Below are 22,809 nucleotides of genomic sequence, written 5' to 3' on the forward strand. Positions count from 1 at the left end.
AGGACCAACCTCCAACAGTGATAAATTTAGAAACAGCATTGTTTCCTTTGTCATTCTCTACTCAGTGACAACCAACTCTCCCTCTCTCAAAAATGCTTTCCCTCCCGCCCCCCCCCCCAGGGTTTGGTGTATGTGTGTGTGTGTGTGTGGGGGGTTAACCAGAGATTGAACCCAGGGGTGTTTAACCACTGAGCTACATTCCCAGACCCTTTTTAATATTTTATTTTGAGACAGGGTCTTGTTGAGTTAGATCCTCCTCCCTCAGCCTCCAATTTTCTAAACTGCTGAGATTAGAAAATGCTTTTTGCTTGAGCCTTACTTTACTTTGACCATATTGATAAAGTTCTCTTGTACAACTTTTGGTATCGGACTTTAAATTTTCTCTCATTGGAACACAAGAACTGAGTTTGGAGCTCCACTTGGCTGTGATAATCCTGCTTTATACCCTGCCCTTTGACTTGCTTGTCTACAGTATTTGATTTGGGTTTTTATTTATTTCGTTATTTATTTTGTGGTGCTGGGGATTGAGCCCAGGGCTTGAGCATGCTGGGCAAGCTCTCTACCATGGAGCTAAACCCCAGTCCAAGGTTTGGTTTTTAAGTGAACATCTAGAAAGTCTTTTGGAAAGAACTCCGTTCCCCAGCCTCTCCCCTCCCTTGGGTCCGCTCCCCAGTGGCAAACCCAGCCTCCCTCTCTGCTTAGTGGGGTCCTGTGCCCATTCTAATCCAGTATCTATGGTGCCAGGCTGGGAGTCATTTAACCAGGGTTTGTACTGTTTCCTGGAGTAGCAATAAGGCTATCAACAATGTGGCTTCTTTCCCTCCTGTGATGTTTTCCCAGAAAACCAGCTTCAACTGCCACTGTTAAAATGACTTGGCAGCATGCCAATGCAGAAAATGAGAGCATATAAGTCCCATATAATGAAGTCCAGGCCCCCAAGGGGAGAGTCCTTTCTACTCTGGTCAGACCAAACCAGATGAGCCCAGATATTGTCTCCAGAGGGCTTTTAAGACCAGCTTGCTTTATGGGAGGAACAGTACCAAACCGGACAAGTTTGGTTGAGAGAACAACTAATTCAGACATTCAGAGAGCAAGAACAGGTATACACACTCACATACACACATATGAATGTACACATTTATACATATGTGTATTCCAGCTGAGTGTGGTGCCGGCATGCCTGTAATCCCAGTGGCTTGGGTGGCTGAGGCAGGAGGATCGAAAGTTCAAAGCCAGCCTCAGCAACTTATCGAGGCGCTAAGCAATTCAGTGCCTGTCTCTAAATAAAATACAAAATGGGCATGGGGATGTGGCTCAGTGGTCAAGTGCCCTTGAGTTCAATCCCAGGTACCCTTCCCAAAAAAAGAACATGTATTCCTATATGTGTGTGTGTGTGTGTGTGTGTGTGTGTGTGTATCTCCCCAGTAAGCAGTATGTGTGTATATATGTTGTGTGTATATGTGTGGTTCTGGGGTTACAACCCAGGGCCTTGTGCATGCTAGGTAAGCACTCTACCACTGAGTTACATTTCTAGCCCTAGAATTGTACTTATCTAAGGTAGAATTAAAGGCACTGATAGTGTGAGGCTGAGATGAGAGGTGCGGGGCCCCAAGAAATATACATGAAATTATGTTTCTTATACCTGTGGCATTCTATTTTGTACTCTAATTGTTTCTCAATGACTATCTTCTTCTTTCATTCTTTTTTAAAAATTCATTTCTTCTTTTTAGTTATATGTGCTTTCATTTTTTTTAATACCTAATAAGGGGCTGGAGATATAGTTCAGTGATACAATTCTTCCTTAGCATGTGCAAGGCCCTATGTTTGATCTCCATTAAAAAATTTTAAAAAAAAGAATCTTGATAAGTATCTACTATGGGCTAGAACTGCCCTGTCCAATCCCAAAGCCACTAGCCTCAGATGGCTTTTTAAGTCTAAAGTTAAATTAATTTAAATGAATAAAATTTAAAATTCAGTTCTTCAGTTGCACTAGGTACATTTTCAAATATTCAGTAGCTACATGGGGCTGGTGGCTAAGATATTGAATGATATGGAATTATAACATTTTCATTAATAAGTTTATTTTATCTTCAAAACTGGCTTTGAATAACTTATTTTCCTATAAATTTGACTCCAATTGTTTCTGGAGCAGAGAGCAGTTTAGCTCAGCCTCTTCCTCCAGGCTGGTATTAGTGTCACCTGTTAACACTTTTGGTGACCAGGGCAGGAGCTGAACCCATTCTCTTCTGATCTGTAGTCAGGCATTTTATCCATTAGGCCAATAAAAATCCCAGTCACTCAGAAGGCTGAGGTAGGAGGATCTCAAGTTCAACCTGGTCAATTTAGTGAGACTCTGTCTCAATATAAAATTTTTAAAAGGGTTGGGGATGTAGCTCAGTGCTTGCTTAGCATGATTTAACCCTGGGTTCAATCTCCAATATCAAAAACAAAACAAGACAAACAAAATCCCCAAAACAAAAACTAACAAAACCTCAAGAAAGTGAAGGAGGAGTGCTCCCAGTGTGTGGCTCAATGGTAGAGTGTTTGCCAACTGTGCGTGAGAATGTGGGCTCTATTTTAGCACTACAAAAAAATAATAAAATGAAACAAAACTATTAGATATGGACAGTGGCAAACCCCAAAAGTAGTGAGACTCGGGGAAAGGTGAGTGAGAAGGAAAGCCATACCATGAGAGCATTGATCTTTACCAATACATTCTTTCCAGATGATAAAACAAAGCCTGGGGAAGAAGTGTCCATCAAACTTGGAAAGGCAGTCTCTGGGAAAAGGCTGAAGCATTAACTTTTCTGTAAACAAATCCTTTTCAGATACCAACCAGTGGCCCCAGACCCTCTGTCAGGTCCAGTACAATAAATTCCAGAAAGTGACCACTGACCCTAGACTCCCTCCCATTTGCCCGGTAAAACAGACCCTAAATTCCTAAGCACTAAAACTGACCCCTTCACTGATTGATAGAACAAACTCCAAATTCCTGGGTGTCCAAAGAAAATTGATATGCTCACTGGACCACCTCTCAGAATAACCTAAATAAGCCCAGGCCCTTTCTTTGTTCAGTGGCTCATTTTCCACTAGGAAAGTGGGTGCCACCACAGCGTCATTTCGTCCCTGCATCCCCTGGTCCTGTGTGACACTTCATTCCTGAATAAAGCACTGGGCTGATTTGTGAAGTTTTTGTTTGTCCCAGACCTCCCCCTCCCCTCCCCAACAAAGACAATAAGCGGGGTGGGGAGTAAGGTGCTGGGGAAATATTGAAAGGAGGGATCTTTGGCTGGAACCAGGGAAAACTCCAAAGAAACAAGACAATACTTTTTTTTCTGTACAAACAATAATTTTTTAAAATAATATTTATTAAATGCTTTCTCCGTGGTTATCACAGAGGTGCTACTTTCCTTGGAACATGTAGTTTTGTTTTCTGCAGTAGTGGGAGTCAAATCCAGGGCCTGGCACAGAGGTAACTCTACCGTGAGCTACAGCCCCATCCCTTTCCGTTTTGAGAGTGGGTCTTGCTCAATTGCTGAGGCTGGCCTCTAACTTGCGACGCTCCTGCCTCCCAAGTACACGTGAGATTGTACAGATTGTTTAGGCAACACGGTCTTGGGCACATCCCTCTTATCTGGATCTCATCAGGGCATTGTAAAGAAAACAAACATAATGCTCTCTAGTTCCATCCATTTTCCTGCAACTGACATAATTTATGTCAACTGACATAAATGAATTATGAAATAATAATAATAATAAATATTATTAATAATAATAATAAATGAAATTATGTCAGTTGCAGGAAAATGGATGGAACTAGAGACCTTTATTTTAAGCGAAGTAAATCAAACTCACAAGGTCCAGGAACGTATGCTTTCATATGCGGAAGTAGAGAGGAAAGAGGAAAAGAAAGGTGGAAACAGACCTCATGAAAATCAAAGGGAGATGAGTAGAGAATAGAGGACCAAGGAATGGGAGGTGGAAAGAGCGGGGGAAGGGCTGAAAAGTGATACTGGACAAATTATATTGTTAGACTGTGTGCGTGTACGGATATGTAGCAATATCTACAACTATAATGCACCAATAAAAAAAATGTGTGGGGGGGGGAAGGAAAAATAAAGCAAGCAAGACTCTCTCTCTCCCTCCCTCTCCCTCCCTCCCTCTCTCCCCCACCCCAGGGAGACTTCCTGCGAGCGGAACCTAGGTTCCTATTCTGAGGGAGACGCCCGGAGATTTTTCACCGGGACTCTCACCTTAGCGACGCGCGCGCCTCGTTGCTAGGGGCGGAGGCGCGGGAGGCAGTGGAGGCTGCGGATGCTCTGCGGCTCCGTGGCTCCGCGGGCCTGGCGCCAGCCTGACCCAGCCGCGGGTGGGTATGGAACCCGAAGTGGGAGAAACGGGGGAAGCGGGAGGTGGGAGTCCTCGCGCTTTCTGGGCCGTAGCCACCCACCTGGCCAAGCGGCGAGGAGGTTTCTGGGGGTCACAGTTGGTCTGGGTGGCGTAAGGTTTCCCTCTTGAGGGACTGTTCCTCGCCCACATGCACTTCAAAAATAAGCTTTAGCGGTTCGCATAATCGACAGGGAGAGGAATTTTTGTGGTCTGAAGCGCCAGAAAAAAAAAAAAAAAAAAAAAAACTGCACAGGTTGTCCTCAGCCTTCGGAGTTCTGACCTAGAACTGACTCGCTCTGTGACTCTGGGCCACGGTTTCCCTTATCTGTACCATTAGAGGGTCTAACCACACCACCTTCCATATTTCTACCCATCGCTGTTTCTATATGAGCATTGGTTTAGATGCCTTGGTCTTGGGATGGGATATGTAGCTCAGTTAGGGTGCTCATCTAGCATGTACGAGCCCCAGGTTCAATCCCCAGTACAAAGAGAAAAATGAAAGGATTCCTTGGTCTTCCAGAGTGTGGGTTAGATGTGTGCAGAGGAAGATTTGGGAAGATGGAGGAAGATAAGAAACTATCAATTGCATCAACTATGGACCAGGAAAATCCAAGGAAATAAGGTCTAGTTCACCCAGCTCTGCCCCTGTGACCTTTATCAAGTCATAATCCTCTGGGTCCCAGTTTCATGGTACAATATAAGGGTTGCATATGCAGTGACATATATCAAGAGTATTGCACTAGAGAGTTAAAAAGGAATTCTCTTTGTTGTTTAGAGTGGTCACTGTGTATCTCAAGGTCTTTGAAAAACAGATTTGGGGCAGAAATAGGTCCTGGGGTCCAGATTTATTTATTTATTGCTACACTGGGAGTTGAACCCAAGTATGCTTTACCACTGAGCTATATCCCTAGATCTTTTTATTTTTTATTTTTGAGACAAGGTCTTACTAGGTTGTTCAGGCCAGCCTCAAACTTGCAATCCTCCTACCTCAGCTTCCCAAGCAGCTGGAATTACAGACTTGCATCACTTCTCCCAGTCTATTCTCAAGATTTTAAATTTCCTCACTGTATAACATAATTCTTATTGTGATCCATCACTCTGTCAGGGGACCTAATTGGCTTCAGCTTAATATTCTCTAGACTCACATATCGATTTGTATGTGATCTCTGTGGTTTTTTTTTAAACATCAGAATTTATTAGTTGCTTAAAACATTATATTGATCTTGACATATCACATATCATGTATTTGTTTCAAATGGGGTATGAATTCCTATTATTCCCACGTGTACAGATTGCAGGATCACATTGATTATACAGCCACGTTTATACATACTGCCATACTAGTGTCTGTTGTATTCTGCTGCCCTTCCTATCCCCCCTCCCCTTCCCTCCCCTCCCCTGATCTTTGAGTTTAATATACATTTACTATAAGCAGTATTAACAAGAGTGAAATTGCTGATCGGTGCAGTCATTTTAATAACCGTACCTTATTATTAACAGTTTGACAGTTTGAACTGGAGGTTTTTACACAGTAGGTTTAGTAGAGGTGCAATATAGTATGCTGATCAAAAGCAGGGCCTGTGGAGTCAGACTGCTTGGGTTAAAGTTTCATTTCTGCCACTTATTTACACTGCAAAAATGAGCAAGTTATTAACATCTCTCTATCTCACTTTTCTCATCTGCAGAATGGCTATAGTAACTATTTCACAGGTATGTTAATGAAATGAATTAATAAATATGTGGCACATAGGGAAGTTCCTGACACATCTTAAGAGCTATTTTTAACCTCCACAGAAAACAGTGAAGAGTTATTACCCCATTTTACACATTAGGAAGCTGAGACTTAGGTTCAGCAATTTGCCTAGTACCTCAGAAGAATTGTAATTCAGACCTAGTCCTGTTGAATTCAGACAGTAAGACATTTAATTAAATGTTATTCTGTGCTGCTCATAATTCTCAAAATAAACTACATTGTCAATTAGTGCTTAGAATGTATTTAGATAGGCATAGTGGTTCGCCCCCATAATCCCAGATACTTGTGATGCTGAGGCAGAAGGATCAAAAGTTCAAGGCCCGCCTTGCAATTTATCAAGACCTGTCTCAAAATAAAACAATTCTTTTAAAAAGGGTGGTGGTGTAATTCAGTGGTTGAATACCTTTGTGTTTAGTACCAAGTATTGAAAAAAAATTTTTTAGAGTGTACTTAAACTCTTAGAGATGTTAAAATGTAGAGGCTGGGATTGTGCCTCAGCGGTAGAGCACTCACCTACCATGTGCAAGGCCCATATAAAAATAAGGTAAAGATATTGTGTTCAACTACAACTAAAAAATAAATATTTTAAAAAATGCAGTAAAACTCTTCTGTGTAGATGTTTATAATGGGCATTCTGGGCTAGAAGTCAAAAGATTATCTGATTAAGAATTTTTTTTTTTTTTTTGCAGTACTGGGGATTAAGCCCAGTAGTGCTCTACCACAGAGCTACACCCCAGCCCTTTTTATGTAATTTTTTAAAAATTAAAAAAATTTAAAAATTCGTTCTAATTATACATTTTGACACTTTGTACACAAATAGAGCATAACTTCTCATTTCTCTGGCTGTACATGGTGCAGAGACACACCATTCGTGTAATCATACATGTATATAGGGTTAAATTTTTTAAAGTTTTGAGACAGAATCTCTTTAAGTTGCCAGGCTGGCCTTGAACTTTTTAAGTTGTAGATGGACACAATACCTTTATTTTATTTGTTTATTTATATGTGGTACTGAGGATCAAACCCAGGGCCTCACAGTACTAGGCATGTGCTCTACCACTGAGTCACAACCCCAGTCCTCCTGCTACAGCCTGAGTTGCTGGGTTCACAGGTTTATGCTACCACGTTCATCTTGGTTATAATTTTGAACAAATAATATATCTGCTTTCTGTAGGTCTCAAAGTAAAGGATTTATATGTGATGATTTTGAAAAGCTCTTTCATCTCAGGTTTTGTGGTACATACTTACTTATTTTTTAATCTAATTAAAAATTTTCCCACTTTTTATTGGTGCATTATAATGTTGGGATTTGTTGTTACATATTTGTACTTACACACAATATGACAATGTAATTTAGCCAATACCACTCCCCAGTACTTCTCCCTCCCTCCCCTTATACTTATTTAAAACAAGAAATTTTCCTTTTTACAAAAGCAGTGAACTCTGAAAGTAAATAGTCAACTCTGAAGGTTTTCAATGAACAGAAGAACTATACTATGAGTAAAATAAAAATATTTCATGATGTAATTAAATATATTATATTTTGCATATTTAAAACTAGATGTATAATTGACATTAGATTATACTTTCCCTCATTGGTGGAAATGTGAACCTTATAATCTTTGAATTTTGTAAGCTATCCTTTTTTGTGTGTGTGAGAGAAAATGACACTTAACAATCTTTTTAACTAAACAAGGTCTTTATTTACCTTGTAAATCTCTTTTCAGTGCAAAGAGATGCTTAGAGAAGAGATTAACCTGAGCATCTTTTCCCTAATTACAGAGATTAGGAAGTGGCTGCCTGAATTATTTTCCAAAGGCTAAACATTACAAATAATTTAAAAACGCAACTCACCAGAAGATCCTTTTGATTTGGGGGTAAGTAATTCTAAAAGTTACCTTTTCCTTTAGAATGTCCTATGAATATTCTTCACTTGGGAGGTATGGCTCTCTGGAGATACCAGCTAAGAATCCAATCAGATTTAAGCATAGCCAGTCCATTTATAGCACCTGCAATTTCCCATGACCTAGATCTATGGGTGGCACATCTTTTTAGTTGGATGATAATGTCGAAAAATGGGTTAGACTGGCAGATAGAAAGCCCTGCACCCTCTGTCTATGAACAATACAACATTCCAAGCTTTTAGGAAACTATTATGAAAATTTTTAATCACATCTTGTGATCTATCATATAGAATCCTAGAATATCTGAACTAGAAGGGACTGTGTAGATTCACTACTTCACAACAATTATCTTTGTTGTATTGGTGAGCCTCATGGGATACAGAGATGAATAATCAGAGCCTTTCTTTTTTTTTTTTTTTTTTGGTACTGGGAGTTGAACCCAGGGATGCTTAGCCATGGAACCATATCCCCAGCCTTTTTTTTTTTTTTTTTTTTTTTTTTTTTAATTTAGAGGCAGAATCTCACTGAGTGCTTAGGGCCTCACTAAGTTGCGAGGCTGACTTTGAACTTGTGATCCTCCTGCCTTAGCCTCCTGAGTTGCTGGGATTATAGGCATGTGCCACCGCCCAGCAGAGTCCTTCTTCTTCTTCTTTTTTTTTTTAAATATTTATTTTTTTAGTTATCGGCGAACACAACATCTTTGTTTGTATGTGGTGCTGAGGATCGAACCCGGGCTGCATGCATGCCAGGCAAGCACGCTACCGCTTGAGCCACATCCCCAGCCCCCAGAGTCCTTCTTCTTATGGAGCTCATAGTCTACTAAAAATCATTTAGTCTAGTGTCCTAATTTTTTAAATGCGGAGGATGAGGCACAGAGTGAGAACTGCAGCCACTGAAGGACACATGAGATGAGAGTTGGAGCCAGAGCTGCCACACACAGTGTTCTTGCCACTGCATTGCTAGTGTCTAGTTACCTTCTGTACTAGTTACCTGTTCTTCTCAAGAGATCAGTTCTGACAGTTCCTCAAAATGTAGGCTGAAGTTCTTCTGGAAAACTCCAGTTTTTAAGGTAATGGTGTGAATGAGAATTCTTAACTTGGTGACTTTTAGATGCTCCATGCAACTTGTTCTTCCTAGAGTGGGCTGATGGTGCCCATAAGAAACTCATCTCTTATTCTGAAAGCAGAACCCCAGAAGAAATGGGCAGGGCATTCTCATTGCCCCATTTACTCCCCTTAGCCTTCTGGCATCTCAGGGGACAGATAGTTATAGAGGACATGGGACCTGAAGCAGCTGAAATTAGCCCCAAGGCAGAGTTCTTCAGTCCCAGTGAATGTTCTTGCTGGTCACATCTTTGGCTCTCTCTCTCTCCCCGTCTCTATGTCCCTCCCCCCCATCCCTCTCTCCCTCCTCTGATTCACCAGCATGCGGTAAATTAGGTGCTTACAGAGTATTTCTTGAGTGAAGGACTGGATGGGTATCTTTGATTGCATAATTTATTTTTTTTTCTTTTTTAGTTCTGGCCTTGTTAGTTGATGGGAACAATGTAAATAAATCTGGAAAACAGTTATTGCTTTTATTCTTTATGACTAATACAGGTCATCCTATACTAACATGATTCGATTTCTAGATGAGTTGTTCTCAAACTTTTGTCATCAAGTCTCCTTAATACTCTTTTCTAAATTTTTAAATTTTATTTGTTTATTTATTTGGTACCAAGGTTGAACCCAGTTTTGTTTAACCATTGAGCCATGTCCCCAGCTTTTTAAAATATTTTATTTAGAGATGAGGTCTCGCTGAGTTGCTTTGGGACTTCTCTCAGTTGCTGAGGCTGGCTTTGAACTTGTGACCCTCCTGCCTCAGCCTCCTGAGCTGCTGGGATTACAGGCATGCACCACCATGCCCAGCCTCTTTACACTCTTAAAAATCATCAAGGACCACAAACAAGTTTTGTTTTTGTAAGTTGTAGATTGGGTTCCTGCTTGTCCAACCTCTTATTGATATGAAAACTGATAAATTTCAAATTAGAATACTTGTCTAGCATCTCAGGTGTGATTCCTCAGCCCCACAAAACAAAAACAAAAGTCTAACAATAAAAAACCTATTAGATGAATAATGTAATTTCATGAAAAATTTCCCAAAAAATTTAGTAGGAAAGAATGGTATTGTTATAATTTCTTTGAAATCTCTTTAATATTTGGCTTAAACAAAGACAACTAGTATCTGCTTCTGCACTCAGTCTATTGCAATATATTGTTTAGGTTGAAGTATGAAAGGAAAATCATGCCTCACACAGAGAGACAGCTGGAGAGAGGAGGACCCCTGGATTCCTTAAAGAACCAGAAATCCCCCCTGGTCCCCAGATCACATTTGGAGAACTGCTGGTCTAGGTCATTATCTATATTGTTTCAGTGTCATCATCTTTAGCATCTCATTACAGAATAATTTCATGATCTTTTATGCTGATTTAAGTACCACAGTGAAATTATTTAAAAACAGTTCAGCATAAGAAGGGCTATAACTTTTTAGAATGTCCAAAGCTCTTCTCTTCCAAGAAGCTTCACTAATATGGATTTAAATTTTTTTTCAATTACATGCTTAGTATTTATCTTATTGTGATAGAGTGTACATAACATAAAATTTACCATTAGTGACATTTAGTACCCAGACAGTGTTGTGCGACCATTACTATGGTCTAGTTCCACAACATTCTCATCACCCCCAAAGGACACCAGACCTATTGTTCCTTCCTTGTCTCAACTCTTGGCAGCCATTAATCTGCTTTCTGTTGCTGTAGATTTGCCAACTGTGCATACTTCACATAAGTAGAATCATACTTTTCGTGATACTTTGAAGGTTCCCTTTTGCTGTAGAATGTGTTAGTGCTTCATTCCTTTCTATGGCTGAATAATATTTCATTATATAGGTAGACCACATTTTGTTTATCTACTCATCCCATTGATGAGTTTTGTTACCTTTTGGCTATTTTGAACAGTATTACTGCCATGAGCATTGGGTACCAACTTTTGCGTGAACACCAGTTTTTAATTCTTTTGGATTGGGATTGCTGAATCATAGGGCAATTTTATGTTTAACTATTGAGGAACTTCTTAATTTTTTTTTAAAACTAATGCATAAAAACAAAAATTATACATGTTAATGGAATACTATGTAATGTTGCAATACATGTATACGTTGCATAATATTTAAATCAGTTTAAACATAATTCTTAAGTGTTTTTAAAAGTTAGTTTTGTTTTTGTTTCTCTGCTAATGGTTTGTTGGCACCTGTAATCCCTTCAAAGTAAAGCAGGAAAAAGAGGAAAAGCACATGCATTCCATTAGTCTTTTTTGTTTTTAAATAATTTCACATAACCATTCTACTGTTGTTGTGCCTAACAAAATTAACAGTACACATTCTTATTTTTACTAAACAGGAAACACAACTTCCATCAACTACAAGGGATGCTGATACTCAGATGCCACCTGAAACACACTCCTCTTCCTCGGGCTTCGTGTGGGCTCTGTGCCATAATGGGGAAACTGCAGAGCAAACTCAAACACAGCAGTTACAAATACAGGTACAGCAGTCTTCCCTAGGGTTCTTTTATTTTGGGCAGTTCTGAGTATTGAACCCAGGTTCTCACACACACACTAGACAAGTGCTCTACCACTGAGACAGGATGTCACTAAGTTGCTGAGGCTACCCTTGAATTTGTGATTCTCTTGCTTCAGCCTCCTTAGTCTCTGGGATTCCAGGCATATACCACCGTGGCTGACTTTATCATGCCTCCATGAAACTCAAGAAAGAGAAAAAGGTTACCTCAATAAATTAACGAACTTAATAATCATTCTTTAATAATGAGAACTAGTGAGAATATTAAAATAAAGAGCTCAGAAAATACAACATCCATCCATATTTATTTGGGAACAAAATAAAAAAGAAAGAAAAAAAAAAGAAAGAAAGAGAACAAAGGTTAATGACCTTCCCTGAACTGTTTGGTCTGTTTTCTTTTAGCTAAGAAATAGCTTATTAGCTAATATCTGCACCCATTAACGGGGGTGGTGGTGCAGAATAGTCTTTAGAATTTGTGGCTAGTGTGACAAAGACTCTTGTCTTAGGAGTCCCTTTATCAGATTTCAATCATTGAGTCATTCTGAGCATTGTCAGAATACACAGGGAGGCAGTGTCAGTGTTTCCTTTCTCTACTCCTTTCCCTTTATCCTTCCCCTCAGCCCGCCTGACTTGCTACTGTCGCCTGCACTGCTGCTCCCCTGTCCATCCCAGCATTAGGCCTCTCATTTTCCACCTCTCTTTAGCAGGCCTGATGGAATCATGGAAGAGAGAATTCAAACTAAATCTTCTCAAGAGTATAGTCCTGCTCATGTAGATGCTGTCTCTGCCGTTGCTGCTCTGAACTCAGACCTTTGTGTCTCTGGAGGAAAAGATAAGGTGAGGTCTGCAGCATCCAAGGAAGACAACTCATTTCAGGAGAGGGAAGATACTCAGAAAATCTAGGTTTTCATTTCATTTCTGGCAGCTGGGCTATTAATGTAACTGTATGGGCTTAAAGTTAGAAGGGCTGGGTTTACACACACCTGCAACCCCAGTGACTTGGGAGGTTGAGGCGGAGGATTACAAGTTTGAAGCCAGCCTCAGCAATTTATCAAGGTCTTAAGCAACTTAGCAGTGAGACCCTGTCCCCCCCCAAAAAAAATTTGAAAAGGCTGGGGATATGGCTTAAAGGTTAAGCTTCCCTGGGATCTGGTACCCCCCACCCCCAAAAAAAAAGGATTGGGTGTAAATTCCTGCTTTGCTTCTATTACTTTAGGTAAGTCTAAGTTTTCTGAGCTTCAGTTTCCTCATTTGTTAAGTGTAGATAACACCAACCTCACTGGATGATTGCAAGGATTAAATGAGAGACCATAAGTAAGATCCTTAACACTAAGCCCAACATGACTACCTGCATGACTTCTGTAAGTGGCAGGTGTTACTGTTCCAGCCCATACGTGTTTACAGCTACATTCAGAAACAGGAGTTGTCAGCAAAAAGAACATCGTACTTTCTTCTCTTGTGGGTACATCATATTCTTTCCTTGTATGTCTTTGTCTTTTCTCCCGTCGTCATTTTGAATCCGAGTGCTTCCTCTCCTTCGTATTGGTTGTGTCATCACATTCACTGCTAGGAGTAGCAAAAATGCTGCTGCTTTTTGCAGTAAATAATGTCTCTCACTGTCAATAGCCTTTTCAAATCTTCCAATTTCATTTGCTTATTGTATTTCACTGGTTTTAACATGCACTTGTTTTCAAATTTACTCCTCTGAAATCAGGATGTATCTCAATATTTTAACACTCAACAGCATTTTGTTTTAAAATCTGTATCATCTTAAATGCAAGAAATTTCATTTATATGACCCTCCCTTGCATCTGTAAGGGTTAAACAGGGCAAGGATTATCCTCTCCATTTTGCAGATTAGGAAACTGGTGTTTAATTAGGTCAGGTGCAGAGGGGGCTGGGCCCACAACAGCACATGCTCTTTGCTCTTTAGCAATGAGCCGTGGGGACTCAGAAAATTTTAAAGTCCTGTTTGGGGAGAGGGATGCTTATGGTAATATATTAACGCGTACACCTGGAAACAGGGTCAAAAGAATTCTAACAGTTCTCTTTGGAAGATGGGATTATGAATGCGGGTTTTTAAAATTAAAAAATGTAGTCTGTCTTATAATAGTGTGAATATATTCAACAGTACTGAACTGTACAGTTAGAAATGGTGAATATTAAAAAGATACTCTAAGGGCTAAGGTTGTAGTTCAGTGACAGAGTGCTTGCCTGGCACATGTGAGGCACTAGATTTGATCCTCAGCATCACATAAAAATAAATTAAAAAAAGATATTTTTAAAAAAATTTTAAAAAGATACTTTAAGAAAGTACAGGGCTAGGTCATAGCTCAGTGGAAGAGTGCTTGCCTAGCATGTGTGAGGCAGGAGAGGGAAGAAGTAACATGAAAATGGAGTGACTAAACTGCTCTAATGACTCTCTGCAGACAGTCGTGGCCTATAATTGGAAAACTGGAAACGTGGTGAAAAGGTTCAAAGGACATGAACGTGAAATCACCAAGGTAATTGTCAAATGATTATTCTGAAGGGAATCTGGAACTGAATCAAGGAATATTTAATAGCTCTAGTTATTAAGAGTGATATTTAGTCCTAAGGAAAAATACCCAGGCTTTATTTGATGCTGTGAAGTTCTACTCCAGGAAAAGCAAAGCAGAGCAAAACAAAGGTGGAAATATGCAAGATGGCCACCGAAAGGCACACAAATGAACAAAATATGGGAATATATGCGCAGTGGAATATTATTCAATCTTGAAAAAGAATAAAATTCTGATGGGTGCTGTGGCACATGCCTGTAATCCCAGGGCTCAGGAGTTTGAGGTAGGAGGATCACTAGTTCAAAGCCAGCCTCAACAACTTAGCAAGGCCCTAAGCAATTCAGTGAGACCCTTTCTCTAAGTAAAATACAAAAGGAGCTGCGGATGTTGCTCAACGGTTAAGCACCCCTGGGTTCAATCCCCAGTTCCAAAAAATAAAAGAGCTTAGCTTCCATCTTCAAAATTACCTCCTATTCACAATATGGCTGCTGCAACTCTCTTCATCATGTCTGATCTTGAGGCAGCAGGAAGAAAGAAAGGGCAAGAACAAAGGATTGTATCTGTCAGCCCCTTTTAAAGGGTTTCCTATAAATCCCACTTCTACCTACATGTCATTGGTTATCTGTATCTTCAAGTGGGTTGGGAAATCTGAATTGATAGTAGTACATTGCCATATCCAAAAATATAGAGGTTTTGTGTTAAATAAGAATGGGAAAATGGGGGCTATGGTTGTGGCTCAGCAGTAGAGTGCTCACCTAGCTTGTGTAGGCACTGGGTTCGATCCTCAGCACCATGTGAAAATAAAATAAAATAAAGGTATTGTGTCCAACTACAACTAAAAAAAAATATTTTAAAACATGGGGAAATGGGTCCTGAGTACACTACTTGTAGACTGCTACAAGTATTGAAAAAAAATTCTTAATGAAATATTAGCAAATAGTCTAACTTTCCTAGAAAAACAGCATATACCATGACTAACTGAGCTTTATTCTAGGAATGCAGAAATGATTTGTTATTAGGAAATTGATAAATACGGTTCTCTGATCATCTTAATAGAGATGAGAAGATCCAGTATTAATTCTAAAACAGAATTCCGTGGTCACTTGGTAAAGTAGAAATAAATGGATCTTTATGTGATTAAAAATAAGCAGGATTCAAACTTCTCTCTGAAATAAAATAAAATGCATGACATTACAACATGAAGTAGGAGAGAACACAACCGGATGCTGAGACCGGTGGAGGTGCGGTGCACTGCGCCCTTGTGGAGCGGTGCCCACGGTGCCGCGGCAGCACACGGGGCATGTTCTGCAGGAGCCCCCAAAGCCGGCGGGGAGGGCCGTGGAGGTGAGGTGGTCTGGGAGGCCCAGTGGAAGAGGTGAGGTTTTAACCGCTCCCCTTGGAGGATGGGAGAGAGTCTGCTTTACACAGGGTCACACGTGGACTTTACACAGCACACCATGGAGAGAGGTGGGAGGCAGCCTCTCGCCTTCCCCATCACAGACCCCCGTTTAGGTATTGCCCACAGAAAGTGGGGGGGCTGCGCGGAGCCACCTTTCCCCGCATTGAAATCCAGTCCCGAGGCACAGCGGCGGGTTTCTGTTCTGTTTCCTCTGAGCAGGTGGCCTGCAGCCCCGGGTCGGGCCAGTTCTTCAGCGCCTCTCGGGACAGGCGGGTCCTGATGTGGGACTTGCACGAGGCCTCACAGCCCAGGCAGCAGCTGTGCGGCCACGCTCTGGCGGTCACCGGCGTGGCGGTGAGTCCAGGTAAGGCGGAGCAGCTCTGCCCGGCGCCCTCGGGCTCTCCCGGCCTGTGCAAGTCCTGCCCCATGGGTGACTTCTCGCCTTGCTTCCAAAGACGCGTCACAGCTGTGCACTGGCTCTCGGGACAACGCCCTGCTTCTGTGGGACGTGGGGACCGGACGGTGTGTGGAGAGAGCCTCGGTCTCCAGGAACCTGGTATGAATCCCACCTCGGTGCAGGGCAGGGTAGCAGAGGGGGCCCCGGGCAGGGCAGGGCACTGGCGAGCTCGCAGCCGAGCACTGTTGGCAGAGCGCGTGCGCAGCGTGGGGAGGCCCCGGGCTCAACCTCCAACACCAAAAAGGAAACAGAGAGAGAAAAGGCCCAGGAAAGAGATCCGGAGACCCACGGCCTTGCCTCAGAGCCTGGGTCCTGATGGCAGCCCCTGCTGACCTCTCGGGTCATTGAGTTGGACGATGGCAAGCCTTCTGCAGTAGAGAATGACCCCACTAGTGTGTACTGACGTCTAAAATGGTGTCTTCATCTATCTCTTCAACATATATCTAATCCATTTCTTCTGTGGGCTCGACACTGCTAGGAACATGATTAGGGACAGATCTCAGTTCTGTCTACCAAGAACTCACAGCTGGTGTACTGTGTGGCAGCTGCTCTCCTTGGTGTAACATAATAACAAAGAAATAAACCTCACCTTTTTCTCCTTGTGTAATCTGCTGTTTTTTGTTTTTGTTTTTTCCTGGCTCTGGAGATTGAATCCAGGGGGGCTTACCCACTGAGCAGCCCTTTTTATTTTTTATTTTGAAACAAGGTCTCACTAAGTTTCTCAGGGACTCACTAAGTTGCTGAGGCTGGCTTTGAACTTGTTATCCTCCTGCCTCAGCCTCCTGAGCCATTGGGTTTACGGTATGCGTCACTGGGCCCAGCTTTGCCATGTTTTTGAAGACCTGTTGTTTTCTGGTAGATTTTCATGGTATATAAATTCCATGGCCTTTGGGGTCAGTCATACCTAGTTTCAAATATTTGTGTGAGTTTGTTCTTCATTTTTTTTGTTTTTAATCCAGGGCCTTGAGTATGTTAGCAAGCACTCTGCCCCTTCTACATCCCAGTCCTGGCTTCACACTCATCACTTACTTTTTTTTTTTTTTAAAGAGAGATAAATATTTTTTTAATATTTATTTTTCAGTTTTCGGTGGACACAACATCTTTATTTTATTTTTATGTGGTGCTGAGGATCGAACCCAGCACCCCACGCATGCCAGGTGAGCGTGTTACCACTTGAGCCACATTCCCAGCCCCACGCTTACCACTTCCTGGCTGTCCTACACCAAGTTACTTAAGCTCTTAGAGTCTCAGTGTCTTCATTTATCAGATGAGGAGAATTATGTTGCTAGTTAAGGTGAAATGAGATAACCTGTGTATGTGAAACACCTGTCATCATGCCTGCCACGTGGCAGATGCTTCTTTAGTGGTCGTCAAAGTTCATCTTCTCTGATTTTGAAGACAGCTGTCGATAGAGGGTGAACTTGCTGATACTCTCTGTGTCTGTGGACATTTGCTCTACTGAAGAAACAAAAATCCCATTTCCTTGTTTTTTGATAACTGTTCCATCCTGCCCTGCAAGGAACTGTAGGGATAAAAAGGACAATGGTCACTCTTCTGAACCCCTTGAGGTAGTAGACCACAGTTTCCCTGGTCCCACCTCAGAACAGGTCCTACTCTCCTGGCTGCCACTGCCAACAGGTCCCTGCCACTTGACTGGCTTTCAGGTGCTCTTAGGCTGCCCACGAGCTTCTGGTTCATAGCTGACCCAGCTGCTACCATTGCTGCTGATAACCAAGGAGATGCAGCCAGAGCTGGCTGATAAGTGTCTGTAAGACATTAAATCCCTTTAAATCAAACTTACTAGTTTGGAATTCCTGAGAAGAGGTACAGAGATGCTCTTTAGCACCATGTGCAGGAATCACAGCAGAAGAATGACTTGGTATGGAGAAGTGTTGAAAGTTTTCCTATTTCCAGGTAACTCACCTGTGCTGGGTCCCCAACGAACCATATATCCTGCAGTCCTCTGAAGATAAAACCATCAGGTGGGCCACTGAGTGGAGTGAAGGTGTTTCTGGTGAAGGTTTGTGGCTCCCGTGCCTACATCACTTTGCTCCCAGTCTGCTTCTCCCCTCTGCTCTGCCCTTTCCTGGGACTCCCACCTGTCTGCCCCATGCTGGTGCTGAACTGCTCTGATGTGGCCCCTTGGATCATCTGGGTACAGGTGACGGTTTTGAGAGCAGCCGACCCATCCAGCTCCCACTATGTGAGTGGGTTCAGGTTAACCCTAGGATAGGCCACCTGCACCAGTCAGCCTCCCTGGCTCCACTTGCCACCCCTGCATGGCTCCGGGGGTTCTCTGTCACCAGCATTCATTTGAGAACCTTCTTGGGGAGTTGGTCAGGAACTACATCAAGGGATTCAAATGAAGTCAGTAGTGCGTAGAGTGGAGTGCATGACTAGAAACTTTGGTTCTCAAAAGAGATTTTATTTAGAAAATGGTTAGAAATGAGATAAAGTGATAAAAATGAGATGAAGCAAAACAAAACACTCTCCTGTGGACTCCAGGGTCAGGGCTTCTGAATCTGTTTATCTGTTCTGAAATGAAGACTGCGCTCTAGATCATAAAAAGTATCATTTAAAAAATTAAAATCATAGGCATAGAAATAGCCTCTTGTCTAAAGCAGTGTCCTAAAGGACCAAATTAACAAATTGACTTTTACAATTAAATGTGGTCTAAATTCTTATTAATGGATCTCAAAATAGAAAACTCAGGTGTCACTCAGTTTGGTTAATTCCTGTCAATTTTAGCATCCTAGAGATTGCACCAATTCAGGCGGCTATATTCAGGTAAATCATGGTATTACATTCTGACTGACCTCTGAAGCAAGGAGCCAAGACTTTATGTGAGTGAGATATTACAGGTCTGTTTCAGGCACATTTACTATAAACTCATTTCCTTTTTTAATTTCTTTCAGACTATGGGACAGTCGGGGGCTGCAGGTGGCTCACATGTTTCCCACAAAGCAACACATTCAGACCTACTGCGAGGTCAGCATGGATGGTCACAAGTGCATCTCCTGCAGCAACGGTTTTGGAGGCGAAGGCTGTGAAGCCACAGTAAGAGACTGTGTGGGATCCAGGGGCCTGGTTACTGAGGAGCAAATTACTTCCTCTGGCTTCATGACTTTAGCTTTCTGTTATTGGCTCAGGCCTATTTTAGGTGTAACTGCGGGTGATTCTTTACAGTCCAGATGCTTCTTTTAAGAAATATCCATTAACCTAAGCCTCTCTAAATTGGTAGTAGACAAGAGGAACAGGATAACAGTCAAGATTGAGAGGAGCTAAACAGAACCTATCTGCTAATGTCACTACTCCCAGCAGAGTATATGGGGAAGGTCAACTGAAGAGCCAGTTGTATTCCCATTGTGCTGGGTCCCCAATGAACCATATATACTACAGTCCTCTGAAGATAAACCATCAGCCTTAGTAAAGGAAGTTTGAGCTCTTTAGGGAATGTGGAGCTCCTGGGTTAGTCTAGAGCCCACTCCATCCCTATCCATATGCCTTCCATGCAATTAATTTCAGGATAGATTGTTTAGACTCCTCCAGAGTCTTCATCATTGTAGAGTATTGTTATCACATGCACTGTCTTCTTTACTCCTTAAAACAACCCTGTGACTTAGGTACTGATGAGGGAATAGAGGCCTGGCCAGCTGAAATCTCTTGCACATAATCACACCCCTGCTAAATGGCAGATTGGGGTGTTGTAAGCTTTGGATGCAGGATTTCATCTCCAGGCTAATGTATGGCATGGTTTCCAATGACTTCATTGTTTTTGGACACAGTTCAGTTTGCTCTCCTCCCTGAACGTTACTCTCCAGGTGTGACCTGATCTGTACCAATGAATGGAACTGGTGGGACTGTCACTTCCCTTATTATAGACTCTAGGCATTACCTCAGAATGTTTGTACTTACATGTATTTATGAGAAGGTGTTCCTAACTACAGGGTCACAAAAGACCCACAGATGCCAAAAAGCTGGTAAAAGGCAGCTCTTGAGTTGTCATGGAAAGTAAGAAATTCCATACTGTTCCATTACACTGCAGGCCTGGGAGCTTTTACTCCTCATGAAAAAGGCAACAGCACTTCTGGCACATTCTTAACCAGTGTTGTTTGGGACATAGTTGTTGCAAAATAATCACCTGGTGGGTGGATGGATGGGTGGGTATGATGGTTGAAAGAAGAAGTTCATGTAGCTACAGGAGCAGGTAAGTGGAGGACACAAGAGGATCGTGGGTGGCTGGGAAGAGGGATAGTAGTGAATGAAGTGCGTGTGAAGCTGAGGAATGTGTATGTACAAGCTGGTCCATAAAAATTTACTTTGCAGTTGTGGGACCTAAGGCAGACAAGAAACAGAATTCGTGAGTATAAGGGGCATTTCCAGACAGTTGCATCCTGTGTTTTTCTACCAAGAACATTGGCCTTGGTGCCTGCGATTGCTACCTCATCACATGATTCCAAGGTGAAGATATGGAACCAAGATACTGGAGGTAAGGAGACTGCTGTAGTGCTGCTCAAAGATACATGGGGTTCTAAAACTCCTGCTTCCCATTGGTCATCATGTTCAAAGCCAGCCATCTCCTTCCACCATCTAGTTCCCTAAGTGGTTAAGAGATGACACCTAGATGCTAGTCTCTCTCTGGTTGACCTCTGGATAGAAACTATCACCATGTATCCCGTGATGCATAGAGTCATTCCTGAGAACCCAAACAAAATCTATTTGGCTCTTATGTTCTTTTTCCCTGAAGTTTCTCATCAAGTTTTAACTGGTGATACTCAAGATGTCTGGAAAAGGGACCAAGAATTGCCATATTTGAATTCCTTTTTCAAGGACTAAATCAAGAGCTTGGTGGGATTCAGGGACAATAAGAATAGTCTCAGAAAGATTTGTATCACTTGGATTCTGGAACTGGTTAAGACCATAGTAAGGCTATGACACTTCAAAGCACCAGAGAAAAGGTGTCTGTGGATCATGGCTCCCCACAGTCCTGGACATGCTGGAGCTGGCTCCTACTGGTCAATTGTTAGACATTCGGTGATTTTTTTTTTTTTTTTTTTTTTTTTTTTTGGCACTGGGGTTTGAACCCAGGGGTGCTAAACCACTGAGCCATATCCCCGCCTTTTTTATTTTTATTTTTTATTTTGAGACAGGGCCTCACTAAGTTGCTGAGGCTGTCTTTGAGATATTCAGCAATTTTGTGAGCTAGTTTTTAAACCTTTGATAGCATGAAAGCTGGTCATGATGGGGGCAAGTGCTATGAATAAGTGTTGGAAACCAGAAAGCTGGCTGCCCAGCCCCTGCTGCTCCTGTGCTGCTCCGCCCTAGGCAGGTCAACCTCTCTGTAAGGATAAGAATGCATTATTTAGAGAACTTCAAACCACGTCCTTCCAACAGAAGTCCTCCAGAAACTCAGTTCCCCCAGGGGGAGAAAGGGTAACCTCTCAAAAGAGTTGGGACCATGTCTAATGGCACTCTGCAAACAGCTGGGGCCACAAGCCTTAGTACAGATAGGCCTGTTGTCCCCTTACCTGGAGTGCCCTTTCCCAGCTGCCCAGGTGTAGCAGTCGTGGGTGGTAGGAAAGCACAAGTTTTTGGTTTAGTAATCATGAACCTAAGACCAGGGAAGTGAGGGCCTGATAGTGTTGACCTGAATGGATGGCACTGATGCCCTGCCCACTGGGTGTGTACCTGAAGTTCTTAGAAGAGTGGCCTTTGAGATGCAGATGGAAGGAGACTGAGTCAGCTGGGCACCCCCGAAGACTGCCTGCCGGTCCCCATTCTCTTTTATCTTGAAGGGAGCCAACAGCTACAGATCTGTGTCCTTGTCTGTTTTCCCTGTCCCTGCTCTGCCTTGGTCTCTGAGTAGGTAAGGCCCCAATTGTTTGCACACACTTCTTGGTGGCATCGGTCTTGTTTGGCCTGGGCCCCTTTCTGTGCAGTTGAATTCATGACATTGACCCAAGTTCTGCCTTACCTGCTGGTGCACCTTCCCATGAAGCAAGTGGGGCCTTGTGCGTTAGACGCTTGTGCATTAGACGGTCCAGCACATGCTCTATCCCTTGGATTTCTCAGGAGGACCTGGCGCATTGATACAGTCACTCACTGCATAATGACTTTTCAGTCAACCTCAGACCATGTAAACACTGGCGTATACCACATGGCCTCGGTGTATAGTAGGCTGTACCACCTAAGTTTGCTTAGAACACTCTGATATTTGCATAACAATAAAATTGTCTAATGATGCATTTCTCAAATTCATTCTGTCATTAAGCCATGTGTGACTTCATTGCACTCTGGCCTAAACTGTGGATATCCCCTTTCCCTCAGCCTGCCTTTTCACCTTGTCTCTGGATGGATCTGGACCCTTAACTTCCCTGGCTGTTGGTGATCCCGTCTCCTTATTATGTGCAAGTTTCAACAGAGGAATTCACCTACTCAGAGTGGACCACAGCCGAGGGCTGGAACTGGAGGAAGTGGCAGCATTCTGAAGCCGAGAGACATTCACCAATCAATATCAAACCATGGCCCTCTGTGTGGCTTTGTTTTTCCATGTTATCTTGGGGCAGGTGGAATATAGGGCTGGTGTTCTTTACTTAGGTTTACTTAGAAGGTATATCAGTGTTAGAAGTCAATTAAGTTCAGTGGTTCAAAATCAGGTATGAAATTTAGAAACATGGACTAAACATAAAGTTTACAATCTAAGTTAAACCCAAATGCAGTGTTTTAGTGAGCATTTGGGACAACTCTTCAGGGAA

The 22,809-nt window shown here is 42.3% G+C and overlaps 1 protein-coding gene across 2 annotated transcripts; it reads left to right on the forward strand.

The window, feature by feature from the left end:
• The first annotated feature begins 11,510 nt into the window (after window positions 1–11,510).
• On the forward strand, window positions 11,511–22,542 carry Wdr31 (WD repeat domain 31). 2 transcript variants are annotated; one of them, XM_076843174.1, is made up of 9 exons: window positions 11,511–11,626; window positions 12,366–12,498; window positions 14,091–14,165; window positions 15,817–15,961; window positions 16,053–16,153; window positions 17,969–18,036; window positions 18,970–19,111; window positions 20,381–20,543; window positions 22,382–22,542. In XM_076843174.1, the coding sequence occupies exons 1-9, from the start codon at window positions 11,511–11,513 to the stop codon at window positions 22,540–22,542; spliced, it is 1,104 nt and encodes a 367-aa protein (XP_076699289.1). The 2 variants fall into 2 exon arrangements, with proteins under 2 accessions (XP_076699289.1, XP_076699290.1); XM_076843175.1 differs by having other exon boundaries at window positions 12,369–12,498.
• The last annotated feature ends 267 nt before the right edge of the window (window positions 22,543–22,809 follow it).

This window comes from Callospermophilus lateralis, chromosome 2 (assembly GCF_048772815.1).
Source record: "Callospermophilus lateralis isolate mCalLat2 chromosome 2, mCalLat2.hap1, whole genome shotgun sequence".
Classification (NCBI taxonomy): domain Eukaryota; kingdom Metazoa; phylum Chordata; class Mammalia; order Rodentia; family Sciuridae; genus Callospermophilus; species Callospermophilus lateralis.

Excerpts from the sequence above, each read along its gene's own strand:
- Wdr31 (XM_076843174.1), top strand. The coding sequence starts at position 11,511 with ATGCTGATACTCAGATGCCACCTGAAACACACTCCTCTTCCTCGGGCT. Across the intron at positions 12,499-14,090 it reads TCTCTGGAGGAAAAGATAAG|ACAGTCGTGGCCTATAATTG; the intron begins GTGAGGTCTGCA and ends GACTCTCTGCAG. Across the intron at positions 14,166-15,816 it reads ATGAACGTGAAATCACCAAG|GTGGCCTGCAGCCCCGGGTC; the intron begins GTAATTGTCAAA and ends TCCTCTGAGCAG.